The sequence below is a fragment of the Pseudopodoces humilis genome, chromosome 1 (assembly GCF_049639895.1).
Source record: "Pseudopodoces humilis isolate 2021_Gansu_Grassland_sample_001 chromosome 1, ASM4963989v1, whole genome shotgun sequence".
Taxonomy (NCBI): Eukaryota; Metazoa; Chordata; class Aves; order Passeriformes; family Paridae; genus Pseudopodoces; species Pseudopodoces humilis.
In genome coordinates, this window is record NC_142200.1 from 59,507,799 (window position 1) to 59,533,322 (window position 25,524).

Genomic DNA, 25,524 nt, shown 5'->3' on the forward strand with positions numbered 1-25,524 from the left:
CCCAAATCCTTCTTTGTGTCACAAGTCTGTCCAGGGTTTCTTCTTCTCCCCCTCTTTCCCTTAACTCTTCTGTATCCTGAGACCAAGCTGCCTCTTACGGAGCTCCTGTTCTCCTTGATAGGGTTGAGGGGAAGCACTCTGAGCATCTGGACAAATGGGAAGTGGCATTTCCCATGGAGGCTCCTGCACTGAGCTAGTTAAGAGAAATTGTGCTTAGAGTTTTACTCTGGTTCTTTTGTGAAGCGAGAGCCTCATAGTTTGAGCCATATTGAGGAACATCCCAAGTCTGAAGCTGGCATTTTGCTGCCCTGCTCTGGTGAGGTTAGTGTACTGTTACTCTCAGACATTTAGATGATCCTGAAGAATTGTCAGCTGGGCCTCTCGAGAGAATGGCAGTGCTTGTGCTACACTCCTTTGGACAACAATATGCACACATTTTGTTCCCCAAACCTTTGCTTGGAACCCAGACCTTCAAACTCTTGATGGTTCCAACCCCCACTGTGGCAGGGAATTGGAACTAGACAATCTTTAAGGTCCCTTCCAACCCAGAGCATTCTGTAATTCTATGATGATGATTAATCACGCGCTACTTTTATCTTGCAGTGTGTAGGAAGAAGTTGAAGTCAATGACTATTCTGCAATCACAGTCTGCTGTTTTCTGTGTGAGGGTTTTGTGGATGTGGCCATCTGATAACACATCTGATAGCACAGTGGTGAGAAAAGAGGTATACCCTTGCTTTTGCACTCTTCCTCTTTTCAGCTCAGTTCATTTTCTTCAGCAACTGAGCATTATGGTCAAATTAAAAAGCAGGATCTTGTCTTGCAAGGAAAATTAACATCTCCAACTGTGTTCAAGTTGACTTTTTGTGATCTTCTACACAACCTGGCTTAATTCATAGGTGAAAGGGCAATACCAGTATAGAGCCCAGAAGCAAAGCCTGGCAAAACTGTTAAAGGAGGGATATTCTCAAATATTCTACCATGATTTTTTGCCCCATTCTCCTTTAACATTTTTAAAAATAAGCAGTTTTCTTGTTGCCTGATACAGCTTTGTGCATAATTTTACAATTCACTCATTGTTCTTGTAACTACACGTGATATTATTCCTTTGTGATATTTTTATAGTCATATAAGTACTATTGGTCCTTAGTGTTGCTTGTTAAGGGTGTCTGAGGAAAACAGATTTGTTACATTTAGAATTGCTCATAAACTTTTTATCTGCATTGTGGAGAAACTGCTCACTGTTGTGTTTAAAAGAAGGATGGGATACATCCAGACCTCCCTGGCAGGGCCTGCATGTGCCAGTGTTGTTGTGTGCCAGTCCCAGTCTGTGTAGACACCTAATTGCACCTGATAGATGCCAACTGAGGGAATGAATTAATGACTCAAAACATTAATGGTGACAGGCATTTGCATCAACTGGACCCATCAGAGCAAGCACATATGAAAAGGTTCATCTCAGGCTTTCTTAAATGTGTCTGAACCTGCCTCCCCAGCAGCTGGGGATCTGCACAGGCAGCAGCTGGCTGGCTGCTACTTCCTTACTTGCATTGCTGCTGAAACAGAAATGTGCAGGCTGAAATCCATGACGCTACCGGGGCTCTCACAACAGGCACACGGCTGCTGGGGAGCCCTGCTTAGGAGGTGCCCTTGCCAGATGGAAGGGGGTATTTAGCTGTGTGCAGGCAGACCTTTGGGAAGACAACAGGTAACCTGGGATCTGCCTGGGGCTCCTTGCTCTATCAAAAAGAGATCTGTTTAGTCCTGAGTTTCTGTAGATTCAGCCATATATGTCTGGCTGGTGGAGGGTCCTGGAGTAATATGGAAGGCTGTTGGCATGTGGCTGTGAAGACCAAGCTGGACGAGACAGCAGGCAGCAGCAGCATCCCAGCTGAGCTCAGAAATCCACGCTGCCCCTTCCACCACTGGCCTTGCCAGGGCCACAGCCCTGAGGCAACCTGTGAGACACTGCAGGAGTGCCTGTGGCTACCCAGGCCTGGTCACAATGCAAGCAGCAGGTCACATGGGGTAGGTTGGGGCACTGGAGAAAGAAAGAGAGGTGCAGGAAGCTTCCAGAAGAGACAGGAAAGCAAAGAAGGGAAGCAGCTGGTGGCACCAGAGGAGTTTATGAGGCTGCATGCATTTAGGGTCAGTAACATCAAGGTAAAGAGAAGTGGCTGATGTGGGCAGGTGAAATGAATTTGTTTTGTTAGGATAGAAGGAGGTATGTTTTGTCATCTGAATGACCCAGTCAGTTTGACACTAAAATTTTAGCCATAGATTTTCAGGATGCAGATGAAATAGCTCTACTGCAGATGAGTTATCACTAACTCCCTGATTGTAATGATTCATGCACTTCCTTTCAAATTCCATTTTTCCTTCTCATGAGCTTTATAACCCATTTCCAGACAGAATATTTATTACACCAGCTTTTACTAGGTAAGTTACTTTTCTTAGCCAGCTGTTTTTGTTCTGCTTTCAACAGGAAGATGAAACAATTAAAAATTAGTCAGTCCACATTGTACCTTTTATTTGCTCCTTATCCAGAAGCATTTAGTCAGTGTGGCCATAGGAGGCAGAATACTGAACTCCTCTGACTGCACAAGGCATTTCTGTAGCTGTAATTCCGTTTCTAGTGTCCACCATTAGATAATACCAATGTCATCCACATTCTGATGATTTTTAGCTAGTGCTTAAAACCACGACATCTCTGTGTAAAGGAATCATGCTTTTGGAGGTGCTTTGAGACATCATAAAGCAAATGGAAAATCTTGTTTATTACCATTCACATTTGTTTGATACTGCCTGAAACTGGTAAAGGATATTAATGGCTTACAGCTTGAAAATTATCACTAGCAGTGGCTTTTATTTAATTCTCTTATTATTTTCAATATTATTGTTTGCATTCTTAATTATTAGTGTACATACCTCCTCTAAATTTCCATCTGATAATATTCTTCAGTGTGGAACTTCCAGCAGGTGATGTTAAAATAATAAAAAAGCCCAGCTCCCTCTTTCCTCTTTGCTTTTGTATGTCTCAGCTTACAGTGCTTTCCTGTCTTTGATGAGTCATTGCACTTACTTTGTACTGATACTTCTATATTTCAGACCAGAGCATTGATTTTTGTTTCCTTGTTTTCTGATCAGAAAAAACACAGTTCTTCTTCCCTGTAGGTATCACTGGATTTTTGTCAGATCAGAGAAACCCTCTCTTCCAAGTTGTGATTTCATAGGATGTTGTGTCAATGGCATGCAGGTGTATCTGGTCACTTTTGAAAATGCTCGGTGCTGTTTCCTACTAGCGGTCCAGGTCTGGAAGGAATATTGCTTTATAATTCAACTGAACATTATAAAGATCGAAAACATTGTCCTGGGGTGACTTTATGATGATTGTATCCCCAGTTGTCTGTTCTGTTTATGCTGGATGTTAAGTTCTGCATCTCTAAGACTGGTTCAGAGAGTGAAGCAGGGGGGGAAGAAGAAGCACACAGTTTGTTTTCAGAAATGGTACTCACTGCCCCACATGCTGCTCCAGACTGTGCTGTCTGCAGCACAGAGCTCTCCTTTGCTTTGTTAGTTTTCAGAAAGCTGAGGCAGACAAGTTCCTAGACTGTGTTTTTTTCTTTTTTGTTGGATCTGTTCAAACCTACTCTGGACTGAAAACCCAGAAAACACCAGGAGCTCACGCCTGTGGCCCACCAGGGCCTGGGCCTCGGCACTTTCCAGCACTGGAGGGACTGATAAGGGACTGAGTGAGTTGAGCTACACCCCATGGCAAGGACTTTTCTGGATTTGCCACCTCTTTGAACAGAGAGAGGTTTTATTGTTTAATATTAATCATTTTTTATACTTGTGAATACTTGGCTGCTAAATAAACATTTTGTCCATTTTTCTCCAAAGAAATCTTTTCCCAAACCAGTTGGGGGAGGGGCCACTTGATTTGCTTGCAAGAGGGACCGCATTTGGAGGTTTCTTCCCAAATTTGCCCTAAACCAGGACAAACATAAACACTATAAAATATAAAAATCAAGTATGAGAATATAAATGAACATTTTAAATACCAGAGACTCCCAACTATACAAATATAAAATCCTTTTTACTCCTTGTCATGGCCATAGGGTGGCACTGGCTATTGCTGAACATAGATGTGTGTCCTAGGAGTAGTACAGCCCAGTATTTCAAGTTCAGCAGATCATTTTCAGAGACCAGGAATGTGGTTCATTCAGACTGGTCCATGGTTTGTTCACTCCTGCAAGCAAGTAAAACAGCAGCTTTTTCCTGACAGGCCTCTGATGGTACCAACTCCATCTCTCCACCCTCCTCAGCCACTTGCAGCAGAGAGACTCAGAAGAGATTTCCTTCCGCACCTTCTCTGACTTCCTTCTCCTGTTCTGCTGCCTGCCTTGCTGCCAGCAAAGGAGAATGTCAGGCAGCTGTGTAAGATGAATGTGGTCTCACACCCTGCGGTTTCCTGTTCTGGGTGGTGATCAGTTGCCCTCATGCCTCCTCTCAGAGAGCCCATCAGCAGTCAGTGACACTCCCTCACCTGTGTTTCAGCCCTGCCAGTGAAACAACCACAAGAGTGTGTTGGTGAAGGGATGTTGCCTTTCCTCACCTGCTGCTGCTACTTGCATAAGAAGAAAAAACCCAACCCTTGCATCTATTTTTTTCGCCTTTTCTTACCATGGAGCAAAGCCTGCAGAGCTGGACAAAAGATAATTAAATCCTGCTGAGCCAGCAGACTTGGCACAAAACAAAGAAAAACCTTGAAATATTGAAAGGCATTGTGAAAAATTGGGAAGCATTAACCTTAGATGATTTTTGTGATGATGAAAAGATGAAAGATGGAAACACGTAACTGAATTATTGTTTGTAGATATGCAGCACTTCTGAAGTTAAATCAAAGTATCATGTTCACTGTAGTTAAAGTAGTTAATATTTGCCAGATTAACTTGAGGCATTTCGATGTAATGTGAAGATAACAGTGGCACAGTGTGCTTACACAGATAAAATGAGACATACTCACGTCCAATGCTTTTCACAGAAACACACCATCAGCACAGTTCCTCTTTAACCTGCAAAAATCTTATTTTACTAATACCTTCTACGGATTATGTTGTAACAGTGCAGGAAGTGATTAATTTTAGACATACGAATGTAGTTATGCTTCAAAGTGCTTTATCACTTTTCTGTTTCAACTTTACTTACAGCAAGTGGGTAAAACTTCACCAGCATTCAGCTGTGTGAACTAGCCCCATGGGCTATGCCCACTGTGGCAGCAGAACTATTTGTCAGCAGAATTTCTTCTCACAGCCTACTCTTATCAGAAGACAGATGCGATTACTAAGCTAAAATGGTATGTGAAAACATATGGTGTTTTGGAGCTGCTTGGTTACTGTGGAGGATAAATAGCTCCTGACCCCTAACCAGGATCTTTTCATGAAAAAAGAGCGGTGTCCCTATGCCTTATAAAGGCATGGGCAGGCTTATTCCAGCGCTCAAGAAGGGGCGGTAGCGGGTTCGTGCTGCTGAGTTTGTTTCCAGCAGTGGTTGCAGGCGAATGAAGAAGTTGAGCTGAAACTGCGAACACTTCATCCCGGCACTTTGCGGCAAAACTCAGTCAAGAGAGGAGGAAGCAGGTGAAATTACAAAAAAAAAAAAAAAAGAAAAAGAAAAAAAAAAAAAAAAGAAATCCACTTGGTCATGGGGAAATCAGGTGAGCAAATGAAATGCCTTAGTGCAGTTGGCTGTGTGTTCACGCAAAGTCCGTGCCTGGTTTTGTGCTTGGAAAGCGTTGCTAAAGCGTTCTGCGGCTTTCCTCGGAGAAAGCTGCTTTCATTTGTGCATGGCACAGCCTGGGAGGAGCTTTCTCTCTGACAAAGGGTTGGATTGAAGAAAAAAAAGAAAAGGGATCCCCCTCCTCAGCCTGCACGGTGTAGAGTTTGTTGTATTTCATCGACAGTTTGTGTTTTGTAACCTAAAGTACTTTTGCTTTGCTGTAAAAAATGGTTATGAATCCTGTAGCTTTAAGGTTATTTTTTGTCTTGCTGTCTGACAAAACTTATTAGCCTTTCAGATAAGCAGCAGGATGCTTCGAGGGGGGTAAGCTTTATCACCCTTCCTGTCGGAAGGATTTAAATGTAAGATTTGGTTACCATTTAACTGAGAACAACCTTGCTCAGCTCCTAAGTCTCTCCCCAGCTGTGCAAATATTCTTTAAGCCTTTCCCTGCTGCTGCTGCCTGTGCTGTTGGTTCTTTCCCCACTGCTGCTGGCTGTCTTTGTGCCCTGCTCAGTTTGGGCTGGAAGAGACTTGTCCAAAGCTGCCAAGGAGCCAGAGACCTTAAGAAGGGAGCACTCAGTGCCCGGGGTTTTCTTCACCTTTGTCCTGTTAAGGGCATGAGTGAAAAACTGTCCTGAATTTCTGAAACAGCTATGAAATGGGAGGGGGCTTTTTGTTCTTGTTCTTTGGACATTGTTTCTGTTACCAATGAGAGCCTGGTGGCATGTTGTCTGTCTCTCCTGTGTGTGAACAGCACATATGGGGACATACTCAGCAAAACCTAGTACTTGATTAACTCAAAACTATAGGCCTCTTCAGAGAAACTTAAGGAAACTCTTTGTGTAGCATGGGTGTATTGGTGTTTTTTTTTCCCTTTTTCTTTATTTTTAAAGGTCAGCTTGCTAGATGAGATCAGAGCTGTCTGCAAATGTGACTGGACATGGCTTACTGGTATGACACCCAGTCCAGACAAACGGCCTGCTTTTTTTTGGTGAAGTCCAGTTGCCAGTGGGTGGGTTTGGTCTCATATCCTGGCAGCTGGACTGGGATAAATAACCCTATAACAATTTAAATAAGTGTAGTTGCTGTGAAGTATCAAGTTCAGCACTTCCTGTGTTAACATTGTAAGAAGTACAAATACCAAATCAGTGTAGTGCCTGTACATTACATTAGCAAAGCACATTGGGCAAAAGCAGTAGATACTCCACTGTGCACCTCTCAGTCCTCAAAGGAATAAAAATCTTCTGTTTGAATACATGCAAATTGCTAAAACAGTCATAATGCACTTACCATCTTAATTTTTTTTCCCTGCACATTTATTGCTGTGCATTAGTTGATTTTTACAAACTTGGGAACAATGACAGACCAGAAGCTCCCTTTGCCAAGGCTTGGGTAATGTTTGCATCCTTAAGTGTTTATACAAATAGTTTGAAATTTGGTACATGTTAAAAATGTTTCGTCACTTGTGTCAGGCTTTTCAAACCAGTTAAACTGGGTCCAGGTTATTGTCTTTGAGCTGTGTGCAATATTTTTAGATGAATCATAAAACTGAGATCTTGTCCTGACAATTGGTTTATTGACTAAATCCCATCTGCTCTTTCTAGTTCACTGAAGTCTTCAAATTCCTGTCTGAGATCATTCAGTGTGGTTTGCCTTTGAATGGGAAGAGCAGCTGTTTTACAGAGTAGTGCTTCCTCTGTGTTTTGTGTGAAATACAAAATGTGTTCCCTCTCTAGTACTCTTGAGGTGTGATGCTGACAAATTTCTCTGTACTAGGGTACTTGAACATGTAACAGGTTGCATGACAGATCTGTCTGACCTCAAAACAGATTCCTTGCTCCTCTCCTGGGTCAGGAAGATTAAGGCAGAGATTACCTGAAGGTTTAATTTAAGGGTACTCTAATTCATGACAAGCAGGGCCACTATTTTAATACAAATGAGCAGTTTCTTTAACTTCTTGGTTTTGGTGAATCTGTCTTGAGGTCTAAGCAAAGAAAACCTGCTATTGGAAATCTCAGTTCTTCGATAAAAACTCTCCAATAATGTTGTATTACCAGTTTTTAGATTATATTTGAGGCAATGTTCATTCTAAGTGTCAGAGCTAGAGACCAAGCATTGCTTTGTTTCATTGGATAGAGCTGAGTGTTGAAAGCATCGGCACCTCTGACTCAGCTTTCTTCCCTGGAAGCTGCAGGCTGATGAAACCGAATTCATACCGAAACTTCCTTGCCAGGGTTACAAAAGTTCCTCCCGTGCTCATAACTCCTGCAAATACGTAAACCAAACGCGGAGACCCCCCGTGCTCTCCCCCAGGTCTTTTTTTTTGGACACCGTTTGGATTAGTGAGGGATGCAGGCAGCCGTCCCCACAGATGCCAAAGAGCTCTAACCAAAAAGACAGGGGTTAGTATTTCTGCAGGGGAGGAGGGGATGGTGAGGCGGCAGCTCCTCGTTTCCCCGCTGCTGAGGCTGCGGCGCCGGCCGGGCTCTGAGCCCGCTGCAGCTGCGCTCGGCCGGGCTCCTGCGGGCAGCCCCACCGGGCACAGCCAGCCCTGCCGGCAGCTGCGGGCGATGCTCGGCAAAGCAGCTGGCTGCAGCTCCACTCCTCCGCTCCGGAGCACGTGGATTTCTGCTGAGCGGTGGGAGTCTCTGAAAAGGCTGGGTGGTGGTAGGAAAGGCTGCTAAAAGTCTTGTTTCTCCCACTTCCCCCTCCCGGTTTGACCTGGTGGGGGAAGGGAGCTTGCCCCGCTTGCTCCCCGCAAGGGGGAATAGCCCTCTTTATTCTGGCAAGTGAGTGCAGACGGTGTCAAAGTCAAGGTCAGGCTCTGTAAATACTGCTATCATTTTACAGAGTTTGGTTTCCTTTTTAGAGTTTGGTTTTATTTTTCTGCTGTCTTTCCTTTTTTTTTTCCTCCCTTCTGCAAATGTGGGTGGGACTCCAGAGAAAGGGCTGGGAGTTACCCACTGCTCTGCATGTTGAGTGATACAAAAAAATCAAAAAGGGGCTGAGAAAGGGTTTTCACAGAAGGCAAAGAGACAGGAACTAGACTCAGTGCAGTTTTCCATGCTGGTTTTAATCTCATTTAGAAGCATGGACTGTTTTTTAACTCTTAAGATGCATCTTCAGAGTACAGTGAAAGGACTGTTGTGTTTTCTGCAGAACGAGCTACATCTTCAGCTGAAGTGCTGGCTTGTACATCCTGGTAAGAAATGGCTTTGGCAGGTCATGACAAAAGTACAGGCATACTAGACAAGTGACCTGCTTGCGTTCTGAGAAATTAGATATTCCCAAGCTGCCAAAATGATAAGGTTTTACAGGACTGGTGGGGAAGATGGATTGTTCTGAGCTGCTAGAAACTGAGCTTTTGCATTTGGTAACACTGGGACATTTGCAGAACTTGCCCACATAAGTTACTGTCTTTTTCTTTACACCAGAACTGAGCTGGAGGTGTGGTGGGAAAATGACGTTTCAAAACCAAAGTTAATTCAATTCACAGCCCCATTTCTCCAGTTTTTGTGTGCAGAAGACATTGATTGCTGGGTTCAAGTTCAATAAATAGCAGACATAAACCAGTCTTCCAGGAATGTGTCAGGCTTTGGCAGTATTCTGGGCCCAGTTTTTACTTGTCTATTGAACCATCAGGGTTTTGGTGGGGGAGGAGAATGCAGCAGCCACCCCATGCAACAGTGGTTGCTCCTGTCAACTGTTAGATTGTACCCTTAGCTCCTCATGTTCAAGGCAGATAAATACCAAAACAAGTGGGAAGGGCTCAGGAAGAACAAGATAGAATGTGATGGTCTGTAGTAACTGAGATACCTACCAAGGTTTCCCATGATATTGTGTTGTATGTCAGAAAAAAAAAAGAAAAAAAAAAATAAAAAGTTGAGCATGAAGAAAGCTTTTATTACTGGAAACATGCAACCAGTACAGTTGGTAGTATCTGTCTTGCCTGGGTTTGAATTTGCTTCTGTTGCTGCTCTATGTGCAGAAACAAAAAGCAGGAGAAAACAAGAATTTTGATTTTAACTGTTTATTTATTAATAAATTTTATGTTATTGTTTTATTATTTATCTCAACAGGCCAGAAGGCTATGTGAGATCTCTTTCTGTAGAGGCTGTGCTGTTCTCTGAAAGATAAGTTGGAGCCTATCTCTGTTCTGTTTTTACAGGCAGATGTATGCAAGTTCTGCCCAGTCTGTGGAGGTCTGAACAGCAGCCAGAGCTGGGATGGGTGGCCCTGCAGAGGGGGATGAGGTGAGGCTGTGCAGGTTCCCAGTCTCCCTGGTGCAGAACTGGCTCCTGTGCAAGTAGGTGTGAGGAGGTGGTAGGAGTCTGGGGTGTTGTGCAGGAAGGCAGTATGGGCCTGTTTAGGTCACTGTAAATATAATTTAATATGTCCCTGGAAATGTTTAAGGTCAGGTCAGACGAGGCTCTGAGCAACCTGGTATAGTTGAAGGCCTCCCTGCTTATTGCAGGAGGATTGGACTAGATGACCTTTCAATCCAAACTACTCTATTATTCTGTGATTCTATGAAAGAAATACTTTTTTAAAAGATTTTGAATTGTGAGAACTGGAGTTTAACCTGTTGAGCAGAGGGATGAAACTGATGTAACTGATAGTAAACTGATAGTAAATGTGAGTAAAGAAAGATTTCTGTGCCTCCCTGCCTGACTTTGGCTCCTGGATAGGTGAGTTCACACACATCAGTGATCAGAAGAAATGTGCATGGTCATATTTCCATGCCTCAGGGAAGTGCATAAGTAAACATACTTTGGGCATTGCCACAGCTATCTTGGATATAAAAGCAAGGTGGGAGGATGTTGGGGCTGATGAAATTAAAGCTAGTTCAGGTACGCCTACCCCAAACCATGATAGAACATGAATGGCAGAGGTGTAAAATGAAGGAGCATATCCCAGGAGACATGGGATAGTTCTTTTATCTCGCTTTGATTCTTGTTTGCAAAATTCTTCACTTTCCAAAGACTTTGGTTGGCACAACACAGTGCTATGTAAAATGAATTTGGCACTGGGTAAAAACAAGGTTATGTTTCTTGCTGTCCACCTACAGAGCATAAGAACATGCAGCATCCAAAATATGAATAGGTGACAAAAAAAAATTATTCTGTTTCAATTCAATTACTTGTTTTGAATTACTCAAAACAACTGATTTCTGTTGTTACTCATTAATGAATACAGTCATGCCTTATTTTCTTCAATAGATGTCTGTAATTATAAACTCTAAGCAGATACAGTGTTGGGGAGAGAAGAGATGGAGAAGATTACATTACTTCTCCTGTGTAGTATGGTTTTAACACATGCAGGTCACTTGTGGCTTTGTATTTGGAAGTGCACACGCCCGTGGCATTCTGTGGCAGATGAATTTAAGAATAGAAGGTCTTTCTGATGGGAGAGTCTCCTTAGCCTGTTTAAAAGGGATAGCAGCACACACAATAGCTGCCTACAAAGGTTGTCTCTCTGGGTGTGTGGCATGATTACAATGTCCTTCATGGCAGAATAGAAAAAGCACTTCTGATTGTCTTTCATGCAGACCCAGGACTGGCTGCTCTGGAGATGATGAGCAGTCAGTTCCAACTGTATGTAAGATGAGCACTTCATGGAAGGGACTGCTTGCTGGTCTGATCGTTGGTCAGTTTGGATGAGACAGGGGCTGCATGCCAAGGACTTCTCCTCACACCCTTGTCTCCAGTGAGAAAGTAAAAACTTTCTTCTCACAGTGCTCAAGACCTCAAGACTGCTGATTAGTGCTTCTTGTTTTTTAAATGCCTGTATCACAGAAGGCTCTGCTGCCTCTCAGAGCTGTGCAGCCTCCAGTTAACCAGGTGTTCCTTTTTAATCAGGGCAGTCAATTGCCTTACTGTTTATAAAGGGCCTTAAGTGAGGAAGTAATCAGCACTGTCTATTATAGCAAGAATAGGATTTGCAATCAAATAGTGTCACGACTAATGTCATCGAAATGTTATTGCAGCGGCAGCTTCATATTCTCAGGCCACATGCCCCGCATTGGGTATGGGGAAAGGTGTGTGTTACATCATGTGGCACAGGTGATGCAAGGTTATTAAGTTGCCAGTTTGCAGTAGAGTGAGCCTAGATATTAAAACAAGTGGGGTCCTTGTCCATCAGATCAAGATAATTCAGACATCTCACTCTTGTACTGAAGCTCACTCCAGTGATAAGCAGGTGTGTGAGCAAATTCAGGCAAAACTGGATGCTGAGAATCATCACAGAAACTCCTCCCTGAAGAAGGCTCTCCTGTGCTGAAGGGAAAGCTATTTTGAGCAGCAAACATAAGAACGTTCCAGGAAACTACTCCCATTTAAACTAGCCTCTAATTATAACTCCCAATTCCTTCCACTTCCATAAGCAATACCCTCTCTTCTAACTTTTAGTAAGATTACAGGCTAATTCAGATTGGAAGGGAAATCATGTACCAACAATTATGAGACCTCTCATAAATGCCTATTGTATAGGATGGAGACCTTGCCCCTTTACTGAATTCTTGATTGCGTAAAAGGAGACAAGGAAACCCCACCCAGGATATAATAACTTTCTAAACATAGTATGATTTTATCTTTCCTCCAGGATTTATACATGGTTTCATTTCTTCTGTATATTTCCAAGCAACCAGCCAGTTATGTTAGAGAAAAAGGGAGCTTTAACACTGAGGGAGATCAGTTTTTATGGCTGGAAATGATTAATGAATTGGCATGTCAGATCCATTTTCCCAAATGACATATAGCATTAAGGGCCAGTCTTGAAAGATGTTACAGTCCCAAATGGGGGGCAAGAAAGTGCAGTTAAATACGTGGAGAATGAAGTGTGGAACATTCACTCCCTGTGTTGCTGCAGACACCAGCCAGCATCAGACCACCCTGGAGCATCTGCAGATTCAAACCAAAGTGCTGAGTCAAAGTGCTGTAGAACATGACCGTCTCCTTAACATTTCTCATATCAGTTAGACATCCCTCACTTCTCCATAGAAGGAATGCTATTCTCAGAGTGTGAAAAATTCATCTAGGGATGGTTTCCAGAGAGTTACATTTCAAGTGTGGATAAGAGTTAATAATAAATGCAAGTTCTCTTAGAAAAGTCTAGATGCAAATGTGGTCTTTATAATCTGGGATCTCTTTTACTCAAGAGTTTTGTTTGTTTCCAGTCAGTGAATATACTTTGAGAAGTTTGTCACAGTAGAAGTATCAGTTACCTGGGACAGTAACAAAGGACTTTGTGATGTAATTACTTTATAGTTCCCTAAAGCTTCTAATTATTTTTTTTCCATAAACCTATTGGGCATACTAAAATATGTGTTTGCTGTGTTCTTATTCTGTAACCCACTTCTGCTTTCAGGGTGGAGTAGAGCAATTCTGCAGAATCAAGGGAGACTGAAGGATTTCAGTTTGAAAGCAGAGCTTCAAACTCGGTGTTTAAACAGTTACTCGATTACCTTTTATGTGTTTACTATCTACTTTTCATGTGCCTTCTCCATGTATTCTGGCACTTGACTTCTCTTGTGGTTTAGGAATGGTAGTCTCAAACTTAATGTTCCCACTCTCAGTCCCCTCTCTCCCTACCTGTGGGTGGCTGGAGAGGAGAACTGGAGAAACAAAAAGTAAAGATGTGTTGAGATAAGAACAATTTACTGGAAACAGGAAGAAAACAGAGAGTAACAGCAACAATATTAATAGAAAAATGTGCTAGACAGGTGAGCGATTCATATGCAAATACTCACTACTGCTCAGAGCCTAAAATACCTGATCGTGCCACACTACCATGGAAAAGACCCCTTCCCGAATTCCTGGAAAATGGTGAGAGGTGGTATAGAATAATCTCCAGGTCCTAGCTGTGATTCCTTCTGGCTACTGCAAAAATTAGCCCTGGCCTGGCTGGCCACTTTCTTTCTGCCTGGGTTCTGGGCCTGAAAGAGTAACATGGAAGTAACATGCAGTGTCCTATTATTCTATGAGCACATTTCTAATTATTTATTTTTGTGGCAAGATTGAAAGGTGGGGTCATTATCTCAACTTACCTCTAATGCAGACATTAGGTGAAGAGTTTGAGGCCTCTGTCACGGTTCAGAGAGAGATTGAGACAGACATAATGGTACCCTTCTGTGTAGGATTCTGAATGAGGTTTGTTTCATAGTAACAGGGCAATTTGGGTTGGAAGAGGTTGTTGAAGGTCCTCTAATACAACCCCCAGAGCAGGTATATCTTCAACTACATCAGGTTACTCAGAGTCCCATCCAAGCTGACCTTGAATGTTTCCCGGGCTGGGTTATTCACCACCTCTCTGGGCAGCCTGTGCCAGTGTTTCACCACCCTCATCATAAAAAAATTCTTCTATACATCTAGCCTGAAACCACTTCCTTTTATTTTAAACCTATTACCCCTTGTCCTGTCACTACAGGCCCTAATAAATTGCCTCTGTCTTTCTTATAAGACCCCTTTAAGCACAGACCACAATAAGGTCTCCCCAAAGCTTTGTCTTCTCTAGACTGAACAGTCCAACTCTATCTTGTTGATAACATTATATATATTAATTATTGGAAGGCTAAATAGAAAAACTTAGTATTTATGGAAAGTAAAACATTCTCAGTGAAGATTAATCCAAGAACAATAGGACAAAAAGTGCTGAGAAGAAACAATACCTTTAGAGATTGATACAGGCCTCATTTTTGAGTCACCTGGGTGGATACTTAGGCATAAAAATGTATGATTGTTTTGCTAGTCATGTGTGTGGCTGCTGTTATGTTGTGTGTCCTGAGTGCTGAGGGAAAGGCTTCCCCCAGCATTTCTGCTGTGTAGGGATTTGGTGCTTTGTGGAACAGTTCACCGTTCCCAACTGGCGGCTCCACAAGACCGGTGGAGGAGGTGCAGTTGACAGCTGCAAAGGTGATGCAGGGCAGCTCGTGTTGTGGAACACATGTTTGGGTAACTCACCTCTGTTTTGATGCCCAAACTAAGGCAGAAATGGTAGGAGAAGACAGCTCTAAGAAGAGGCTGTATGGATTCAGGCAGGAAGAGCTCTTCATGCAAAAAAGACTTAGTAGATTGGCACTGTTTAGGGACAGTTAGAATGGAGAAATAGAATTCTCTGAAAAACAGATGTAATGGGAAAACACGACCTAGATTCCTCTGCTTATTTTTTCCTGTCACACAAAGTTGATCAATGAAACTGGAAGTCCAGGAGCCTAACAACTGTAAGGTATGCTCTGTACCACGCCATAGCCTAGAAATTCATCGTCACATGCTGCCATTATCTTAGCCAGTGTTCCAGAAAAATAAGAAGTAGAGGTAAATAATGTGGTATTGAGGAGCAAGCAACTGTATCTAATACCTTCAGTTGTTTTACTTATTAAGCTGTGTAATGATTCATGACCAAACTCAACTCTCTGGCAGTAGAAAATATTTTTTTCAAGCAGCTTACATGGAGGGAGAGAAGTACGTCTGCACAGCTGTTTGGGAAGCTGTTCCCTTTGGGTGGGAGCCTGAAAACTCCCATTAACTCTCACTTTTAATGCCTGGCTTCTCAGTGTATGGAACACTGGTAAAATGGAAAAACTTAACATGCATTCTTGAAACAAATCTTAAATATATCTGGGGCTTGGGCGTCCCTCTCCACACATCATCAGGCACGGGAGAAGCTGTACAGAGGGAGGTGGTTAGCACATGAGCTTGAGTCACAGAAGATAAGCATTTCTATAGCAGCCACCTTTGAGGGAAGGGGAGGATTGAGGTTCTCCAGGGACAGCATAGCAGTGCCTGCTGTAGCTAGAAGCAACTTAGTTTTGTCCATGACTTTTTACTTTTTGTAAGTCAGAAAGTTAGTACAGAGCTACATTATGCTTGTTTCTATTTCTACATTATGTTTTTGTTAATGTATGGACTGAGCACTGACAAAGTCTATATTTCAGCTGACTTTTTTGTTTTTTTTAATTGGAATTTCAATTTTATGCTGTAATTGAGAGCAAATGATTTGGATTGAAACTTCCATACTTGCAGGTCAGATTGTTTATCTACTATTCAGTGCTGAGTGGGTGGGATATGAAGTCTAAGTAATACCAGCCACATGTTTAACATGGTTTCAAACAAAAAAAAAGGTAGTCTTGAGTATGCAATGCAAATTTCAAAGCTGTGTGTTCAGTGTCTTTAATTTGAAGTCTTAAGGTTTCCTTGCTGGAAACCTGGACCACCTACATCAGGGAAGGGCGTGAATTGGATGTAGGCTTGCTTTCCTCAGTGACTTCTGATAGATGCTGTAGAAATTGGCTACCTCTATAATAGAGTAGATGAGAGATTTAGGACTCTGGCCTGATAGAATCAGTGAGCTGTGAGCAATGGTAATCAGAGTGATGGGACAAGTTCATTAGCAAAAAGGAGTTTGTTTGCTTGAATACCAGAATGGAGCTGCCTGGTTGTTTGGACTTGTGATACGGAAATTGAGGGAGAACTGAAGGAGAAGGAAGGTGTTGGGCAGATGTCACCTTGTTTAACAAGGCTGCTGTGTTATACCAACAAACTGATAACAAAAGAGTGAGCCTGAAAGCATGTTATGGAGAATATATTAGATATATATGTCTGCAATGGCACTTTGGTCAGGAGAGAGTCAACCCAAATTCAGACAATGCTCAAAAGATTTAAGGTACTGCATGAAACTGTAATGGCTTTCTTATGCACATTGCATACTGAGATTATTTTAGGCTTAGATATTATCCCAGAGCTATTGAGGAAACTGGTGAGAGCTCCAAGAACAGCCTAAAGCATGAGACTGAGCTAGATAATCAACTCAGGAAAAAGTTCTGAGAGTGGTGTGTGTGCAAACCGACAGCTCTTGTTGTGGGGAAAGTGCATTGTTACAAACAGCAGAAAAGAATAATGCTAATACAGCAGAGAATGATTGGTTTTAGTTGTTAGGATCAAGTAGTGAGAGTAAGTTGGAGAAACCTAAGGTAATAACATGAAACACTTTCTAGTCATAGGATCTGTTTGGGTTTCTGAAGTATCTTACAAGGAAAATTATGGCAGTCATGCTAATTGGGATATTCGGAAATGAATCTGATGAATCATTAATAAATACAAAAACCCATACCACAGCAGTTGCTTCTTTCCTTACCAGTTGCTGTTTGGGAACATTTATTTGTCTTGAGCCAAATAAAGGTGCATTTTGAGGTTTCTATGAATTTGTGCTATAAAATGAATTAGAAGAATGGTGCATGTTTCAAAGTACTTGTGGAGATCTAAACATTTTAGTATCTTCATCCTCTTTAGGTGGTGCCCTGACTAATACAGACAGTTCTTGCATAGAGGGACAATCATTTGCATTTTTAATGCATCTCCTTGGAGGACTTATTTGTTGCTTATTCTGAGATTGGAATGGTGATGCAGTGCACTGATAGCTTAAAATGAAAGTCAGTCAAACTGATTTCTGTTTTAAACTGACAAACCGATTGACTAACCTTAAATCGCCTTGCTATTGAGGAAAGCAGTATGGATCACATTTTTCTTCAACCTTTGCTGAGTCTGTAGCTTCCCAATGGGACTGTCTGTTAGAGTTTGTTTCTGGATGGAAGTCATTAGTGGCTCATTTCATCCTGCTGTCAGGTAATGAGGATGGTACTCTTGTGTTCTTCTGTCCAGCCTGTGCCAGTGGTACAGGGTGTGCTTTTTCTGTCTTCAGTAATGTCTGTATTTGACAGACCTTTCCAATTTTTTTTAATGTGATTTCAGCTTCCAAACAATTTGCTGAAGAAGTCTTGAAAGTACACAATGACTACAGGAAGAAGCATGGAGTCCCCCCATTAAAACTCTGCAAGAAGTTAAACAGAGGAGCCCAACAGTGAGTTCAGTCCTTTCTTTTCTCTAATGAGATTTGTGGCACTTTTGTCTGTTAGGTTTGACTGTGTTTACTGCAAAGATATTTGTCTTTTGACATGCTGATAACGAGTGAAGACTTACTGAGTAGAAAGTGAGGAACTCTTTCATCCCTGCTTTTTTCCTCACATAGCAGTATCTGGTCATATGGACACTTCTGTGGTCACAACTGTATGAATCTTTCTTGGAGCCTTTTTCAGATGTGGAACACATCTGTCTGCATCTGGTAGGTGTCCTCTGCAGAGGGCAGTTGTCTAAAACATACTTTACCACCACTTTTGTCAGATGAGGGATTATTATCTGCAGGAGAATATCTACTCCTGCTGAAATAGTGAGAAAAGAACTTTTTCATGGTAAAAAGTGGTGACTGGTCTGAAATCAGTGGAATCAAGAGGAAGTAATTTCAGATTAATATATCTATATCCCAGCCTCAAAAGTAAAAGTATTATATGTTCTCTGTCCTGTCATGAAGGAAACATCTTGCCTCTTCTCCAGTGTTGAAGACTGCACAAGTTCTTCTCAGTCTAACTTACAGTGAATCCATCTTCCTGCTCTCTGACTTGAGTCTTCCTTACAGGAATTTGAGTCCAATACTGCTAAGTCCTCTTTACTGTAGTTATTATAACCAGATTAATTCCTTTCTCTTTAGAGCAATCTTTTTCTAAAAGTAGGTTTAAAAATCTTCATTTTTTATTTTCATGCTGATCCTCATAGCACAAAGGAGATAACTGAAGGAGTAAATGCTGATTAAACTATTCAGAAGATAAATTGTACTGAATTTTGGGCAGTTTGTTCTCTACTCTAGAGATAAGATCTCCTCCCATTAGCTTTCTACCACAACCATGTAGATTCCTCTGTGCTGGGTGATTGGGAGACAGAGATGCTGTAGTCTTTCCAGAACCTGATTTATTGTCCCAGCATGATGGGACACAGACGTCATGCAGATAAACTGGCACCTGACTCCTAGATTTCTCCCAGGTGTTGTGCTGAACAACACACATATCAATGGCATGTGGACATGACCTCTGGCAGCAAGAAAAATCTTGGCGTTTTGGTGTTTTCTTTTTTTTATTTTTTTTTTCCCTTGAGACACCATTGTAAGTGGATACATTGTTCCTAAGACGAGGAACGCCAGTGACTCATTTACCAACCTTGTAATCTGTTGGGGCTTTCCTTCTGTTCTTCTGAGAGGTTTTCTTTGTTTCTGTTTTTCATGCTCTCAGTAAGGAAAAGATTTCATTGACTTGTCAATAGCACTTGTTGGGTCTCAGAAGTGCAACACTTGGTTTGAACAAGTCGGCTTGTATGAATAGTTCAGATTATTCTATCAAATATGCATTGCTCCACATTTATCTGAGTGTACTGTTGCCCTTGCTGGGTATTTTTAGATCCTTCAGAAATTTCTCACAGCCGTCCTTGGTCTCAGCTGATGCCCTGCTGTGACAAGCAACAATAGAAAACCTCTCTTTGGTTGAGGTCTGTAACTTGTAAGAATTAAAAGACATATTCAGAGACTGGTAAAACTGGTTGACAGCAAGAGCAAGAAATATTTTCTCTTAATAAAAGATATGACATTTAAGAAATCTTGTATTTGTCAAGACAGATTTTGCATATTCTTAAATTAAAAGAACTTCACCTTTTCTTTGGGTATGTCCTATATATACCTTTTTTGATATGTATTTGGTGTATCTCTGGGTACTTTTCTGTGCTTTTCTACCTGTTTTGAAAATGGTATGTTTCCTACTATTTTCAGGTCCAGTTATTGTGACAGGTGAACTATTGGATCCCTGCTTTAACATGAGATGAGTCAGCCTCAGCAGGTGTCTGTTTATCTCTGACTGTAATGAAGCATAGGGTGATGATCTCAGATGAAAATCTCATGCTTTCAACTGCCTGGGCTGGAGTGTATTAATCACCCTTTGTCTTAAATCCCTGGCAGCTTCATCCATCTGCAACGTGTACTTTGTCCTAGTCCTGCCTCTAACTTGGGATATGAGGATCCTGAGAAAAATTACGGGACTGTAGAGATAGCATATGAAGATCCTCTAGTCCAGGATCTAGCAAACTGACAAGTTTTCATTATTTATAAATTAATGGATGTAGCTTAAAACCCTTTTGTTTTGTTTTGGTGGGAGGATTAGGGCAGAAGAAAATTAGGATGTAGTGACTGAAGTACTAGCTTGGGTCAAAATGTCCAGCTGGACAAAATTCATGTCTCTGGCAGATACCAGAAGCTCATGATTATGGAAGGAGTAGGAAGAAAAAAACAAATGTGATCCTTCCCCCATTATCTTCTCCTGGAAATTATGGTTTTCCTCAGCAGTAAGCTGTATCCTCATTTATTTGTTGCTGTTGTTTAATATGCTGTGAAGATTCCTCCCCACATCCATACACTGTGAATTTGCTGCTCTCTTCTCCAAACTCACATGTGCTTTGATGTCTGCACTGTCCTGTGGCGATGACTTCTGCTGCACAGTGTGGAAGGAGTGCTTTGTCTCACTTGAATTGTAAATCTACAACCTGATGACTCTCTGTGTTGCCTCTATAAGAAATAACAAATGGTCTTTCCAATTTCCCTGTCTCTTCACTGAAGCCTTTCCAATGTTGAATAAAGAGCGTAATTGTTTTACCCATGATGTTCTTCTTTACACTATTGTCCTAAGAAAATAAAATACATCCCATGCTCACACACATGTCAAATTCTATAGAAGCAGTGCTGCTTATCCCTATGTTGATTTACGCAGTTGTTGCCTCAGAGTCTCCATGTGGTCCTCTTCTCTTGCCTGGTACATTGCTCTTCTTTTGCGTTTGACTTTTTTTCTTTCATTTGTAAATGTAGGGGGGGGGTTACGCTTGCTTTGACTGAATCCCCACTTCTGGATTTTTTCCAGTCTCACTGAGAACATTTAATTTACTCCTGTGAGGAACCTAGAAATGCCAGGAGGTGACACGTGTAGCAATTGCTGTAGGTACTTCCCTTTCCACCAGCAGCCGTGGCTAACGATGGCTGGTGGATTTCCAGGTGCTGGTTAAAATGTGGTGCAAAGGGATCTGCCCTTTGATTTCTTCTAGGCCCTTCTCAGAATTTATACAGATGCTCATGAAAGACAGAGAAAATGTGTTTTTCCCTTTGCCTAACTCATAGATCTATGTAACCTTAAAGCATCTCTGGCTTCAGGGCTTTGCAACTTGACTTAAACCCATCATCTTCTATCACAATTCTTTGCTTGCATATCCTTCTCTTCCTCCTGTTCCTCCTCCTTTCTGCTGATTGCAGCTGTGGTCCCTGATCCAATGTGTGGATTCCTTTGCTAGGTATGCAGAAGAACTGGCTACCACGAGGGTCCTCAAGCACAGCTCCGAGTCTGCTAATGGGAATTGTGGAGAAAACCTAGCATGGGCATCCTATGACCAATCAGGTGAGCTCTCTTCTGTTGTCTCACAGATACCTGATAAATGCCTTATCTCAAGTACTTTGGGCTCAGAGCATCTGGTTGCAAGATTTCCTCTACTTCAAAAGTGTATCCAGCATAGCCCAGCCCTAGGAAGCTCTCTGGGGACAGGCTGGTGGTTTGCAGTCACTTATGTGTCCTGAGAGCAAGAAGCATATGTGGGCACAGAGGGAGTAAGGGACTGTGGTGATGAGTCATGTCCCTTTGGAGGCAGGACATGGCAGCTAGGCCACTCCGTGTGTCCCTGCTGTGTAGCTGTCTTTAGTGGTACTTGTGTGTCCATGGCAGGGGAGAATGGAGCCAGCAATGCCCCTACCGCACCTTTATCCTTAGTTTGTCCCAGCCAAAGAGAGGTCTGTCCACAGCCCAGCTGTGGTGAGGGATGTGGAAAAATGTCTCTTGCACACTGTGCAGCAGTTCCTGTTTGTGGGGGCAAAAGCAGGGGACTGACACCAGAGTGACAGTGGCTAATGTCCTTCCAGTAATATCTTCCACTCTGTCAGCAAATGGGCTTTTAAGCCCTTTTCCATGATTACATTTTTGAAAACTATTTTACTCCATGTATTTTCTGATTGTAAATGTAATAAGTAACTGGGAGCCTTTGGTTTGGGTGTCCCAGGAGCTGAATTTTGGTCAGGCTGACAGCCTGTAGTGAGCCCTCAGTTGGAGACAGATTCAGCAGTCTCTTTCCTCCTGCCTCCTTCCAGTGAGCAGGGCTCGTCTCAGCTTGCTGGGACAGCAGGTGGGATGTATTAAAAGTGGCCACTTGCTTTCTTTATTCCAAACTACCCCTGGAATTTCCAGCACAGCCCCAAAGAAACAGAAGATCATTTCCGCAGGCTGGAGGCTGTGTTTGAAGAACTGGGAAATTTTAGTGAATTTTAGTCCCAGGGACGCTGTTTGGTTCCTCCTCAAGTGCCAACTCTAGTCTCAAGTGGGTACATTTTCATGTTGAAAAAGAAACCCATGGTGGAAAAACACAGTTTGATCTGCTCATGTTTGGCATTCTGTCCTTCGCAAGGGTGTGAGGAAAGGATTCGGAGCAGCATGGGAAAACACAGATGTATGGCAGAGTTTGCATAGTGGCTATGACTCACTGACTGAGCTTACTTCTTTCTTCTTGTTTGTGTTAATGGCCTGTGCTCCTTCCCTCGAGGTTAAAGCCACAGAATTCCCATTTACAGAGCTGGAAACATAACACACAAATCGTTCTACGTAATGTCTACCTTTTCTCTGGATCCAGTCTGTTTTCTTCAATGCACAGTTTCCATACTTAACTTTCCAGTTTTGAGAAGTTTTGCTGGTTTTTATCCACAGGATTAAATGCCATGTTGAGAAAATTAAGCTACACCCTCTTTTGTTCTGTGTAACATTTCTATATTTCCAATGCAGCAGGATCACTCAAAGTACCAGAATGAGAAAGCTAGTTCTTCAAAGGAAGTTGTTTTCTCATCTAGGCTTAGTCTTTGTCTCTGTGGAGCTGGTTCATTCTTCCTTTTTCTCATATAGTTCCCTCTGGGTAGTTAATTTGTACCCTGCTCAATGAGGCTGAAATTTGGATTAAGACATCCATTCAGGGGCTTAACAAAGGCAGGCAGTGTCTTCTGGTTTCTTTCCCAGATAAAGCAAGACTCAATAAACCTCTAGAATACTCTGTATTCTCTCTCAAAAAGTGATGCTGTTGTTTGTTTTGGCTCTTGCTGAGTTCTGTAATAATGCCAGAAGATGCATTTCTTGTTTCAGGGAAGATTTAAGCTTTCAACTATAAAGCCTTCTAATATGACTCCTCTCCTGGTACAAGAATACCTTGAATTCTGGTCAGGATTTTAGAGTTATATGGCCTAAAGCTGTTGCTAGAAATATGTTTATCCCTGTAATCCAAGAAATGGTTGACAGCTGTTTCCTCCCTCCAGTCCTGCAGGAACTGCTCCGTGTCAGACTGTTTTTTGTCTGTGTTCAAATAAGTGAGCTGTCATCTGCCACTAATGCGAGAGGCACTAATGCTGCCTGCCTTGGCAGCTGTGCTGTCAGGCTTCTCAGGATGCCTCATCTCACTGCTCATGTGTCAGGAGGCTGAAGGCAAGCACTGGATGTCTGAATTCTGTTTGGGATGGCTGGTGTGGCTGAGACGAGCATGCCCTGTTGCTGGTGGAAACATTGCAGCTTATGAACTCTCTAGAGAGCTTGTAAGAGAAATCCATGGTCAGCCATCCCCCAAATCTGTCATAGGAGGAATCTGGGTCTCCTAAGGTTGGGACTAGTGTACAGAACAGCACAAACACTGTCTGTCCCAGCCCTGGAGGAGCGTGCTCTGACTGAAGGCCTTTCTTGATGCCTAACACCAGGTTCACACAATACTGTTAAAAAAGTAAAATAAAGTAAGGACTTCCGTGAGGGATGTTGAAAGTAGAGAATTACTTCCAAAAGCCATTAGTATGACTTTAGTCTAGGTAGATATTTTATTTCAAGAGCAACGATAAATCTACCCTCTATCCCCCCAGACTGATGGAAGGAATGTTGTGAAAACTTAGTTTTTAAGTGAATCACCGAGGTGCTGCCCATTTGCAGAGAAATATGCCCTATGTGATTCTATTAAAATGTTTTTAACAACTTAGTGGGATTACTTGAGGATTTAAGTATTCTTTGGTATGAGGAGAAACAGTAAGGCTGGGCACAGAGAAGTTAAGTGTTGAGGGGAGCTGAATACAGGAATATGGCTGCTACAGCATTGTGTTCCTGATGGCGAGGCTGGGAATGTGTTTCCAGCCTTACACACACAAACACACGTGTACAGCATGGATATGCGCATTTATGAAGAGCAGCACAAACGGATGCAGTCAGTATTAACATGAACAGCACCAGTGGCCTCTTCCTCTTTCCTTTTCTAGCTTATTGCAATATATGTTCCCCTATATGTTACTGGAGTATATATAAGTAAATTAATATAGTATGTAAAATTCAAATATCTATTTCTCAGTAAATGATTTAAAAGTAGACATAATATACATATATATAATAATAGAAATAGAATTTCATTGTGGATCCCAGCAGTAACTAAGCTCAGACACTCAGTCTGCCCAGAGCTGTCCCTGGATGCCAATCTCACCAGTAGCTCGCACCTGGACATACCAATTCCTGAGACTGCAGTTCCACTCCAGTTGCTAGTACAGTGCATCTCACACACACAGGTCCGTGGCTGCTGACCAGAAGCCACCCTGCAATGGCCATACACTTCTGTAGCAGCTCCTCCCAGGGCACTTCACCTGCTCACCAGGACCTCTCGTGCTTTGCTGGTCCTCCAGTTGCTGGCACCACAGACACAGAGGTCCCTGCAGCCCTTGGTCTGGTACTGGTTGTTGGCACTCACACCCTCAACATCCACACAGAATGGAGCTCCTCACACAGGAGAATAGCTAAAAATTATATTTATGAAACAACAGCACAGCTGATGAGATACAGAGCATGGCCAGGCAAGAGTAATGGCACCTGCTTATATGCAGTGGCCCCTTGAGAGTAAGGGGGACATAATTTAGACTGTTAATCCTACATATGGGCTGAGCCCTCATGGTCACTCCTCTGACCCTCTGAGGAAGCTTGAGGTACAGTCAGTGTGACCATGTTGCATGCATGTAGCTTCTGCAAATAAAATCAAATCACTGTACTGCTTCTGGCCCTAGTCTTGGGCAAAACTGTACTTGGGCATTAGTTCAAGGGTTGTTGCACCAAGTTTTCAAGTGAGGAAGGTTGTCCATCATGACTGAAATTCATTGGAGTGAGATTCAGCCTGTTCTGAAATGAACATCTAGTAAGCCTAGCTGAGCAGGTCATCAGTGAGCTATCTCTCACTTGGGAGAAGGGTGGAGTCAAACTGTGTTTCCTTAGCGAGTGTGTTGAAACTCTGAGTGTGGTTTACAGCAGTACAAAGAGGAAGGGTCATAAAAAAGCCCAGCAGAATATTTATGAATCAGTTCCACAAGCAGAGCAATAGAAGAGAAGCTGTGGCTCTGACTGCAGGGCATATCTGTGTGCTTTTTGAGAGGGGTAAACTTTATCATTTCTGATCAGGAATGAGGGATGTGAGCAATTTCTTTTCTGTGGTTTTTTTGTTGTTTTTTTTTTTTTTTTCCTTCTGACTGAAAAGCAACCAACTTCCTCTGTTTTGGGGGAACTTTGGAGCAGGAGGAGCTGTTTTCAATGAAACATTGAAAAGCAATCAAAACAGACCCTAAATATGATGGCATAATTTATCCCATAATACATTGAAATGGGAATACTGTGGTCAGTTTTCTGAACCAGTAAGTCTGAGGATGCAAGTTGCTGCTAAAGCAGGTAGGCTCAGTGCACTCCTGACCCTTGTGCTGTTTTCTCTCTGGGAGCCTGGGAGTCACTGGGCTCAAAACAGG

At 42.4% G+C, this 25,524-nt stretch overlaps 1 protein-coding gene across 3 annotated transcripts in view; it reads left to right on the forward strand.

Annotated features, from left to right (window-relative positions):
• The first annotated feature begins 742 nt into the window (after positions 1-742).
• GLIPR2 (GLI pathogenesis related 2) overlaps positions 743-25,524 on the forward strand; it is a 29,816-nt gene continuing 5,034 nt past the window's right edge. Inside the window, exons 1-3 of one of the 3 annotated variants that reach the window (XM_088055496.1) lie at positions 743-2,439; positions 17,526-17,634; positions 20,985-21,088. In XM_088055496.1, the coding sequence (XP_087911622.1) occupies positions 2,385-2,439; positions 17,526-17,634; positions 20,985-21,088 (268 nt within the window). In that variant the 5' untranslated portion in view covers positions 743-2,384. Of the gene's footprint in view, positions 2,440-5,400; positions 5,717-15,680; positions 15,801-17,525; positions 17,635-20,984; positions 21,089-25,524 lie in introns of those variants that run through there. The other 2 variants (XM_005517330.3, XM_088055502.1) reach the window with 2 other exon arrangements.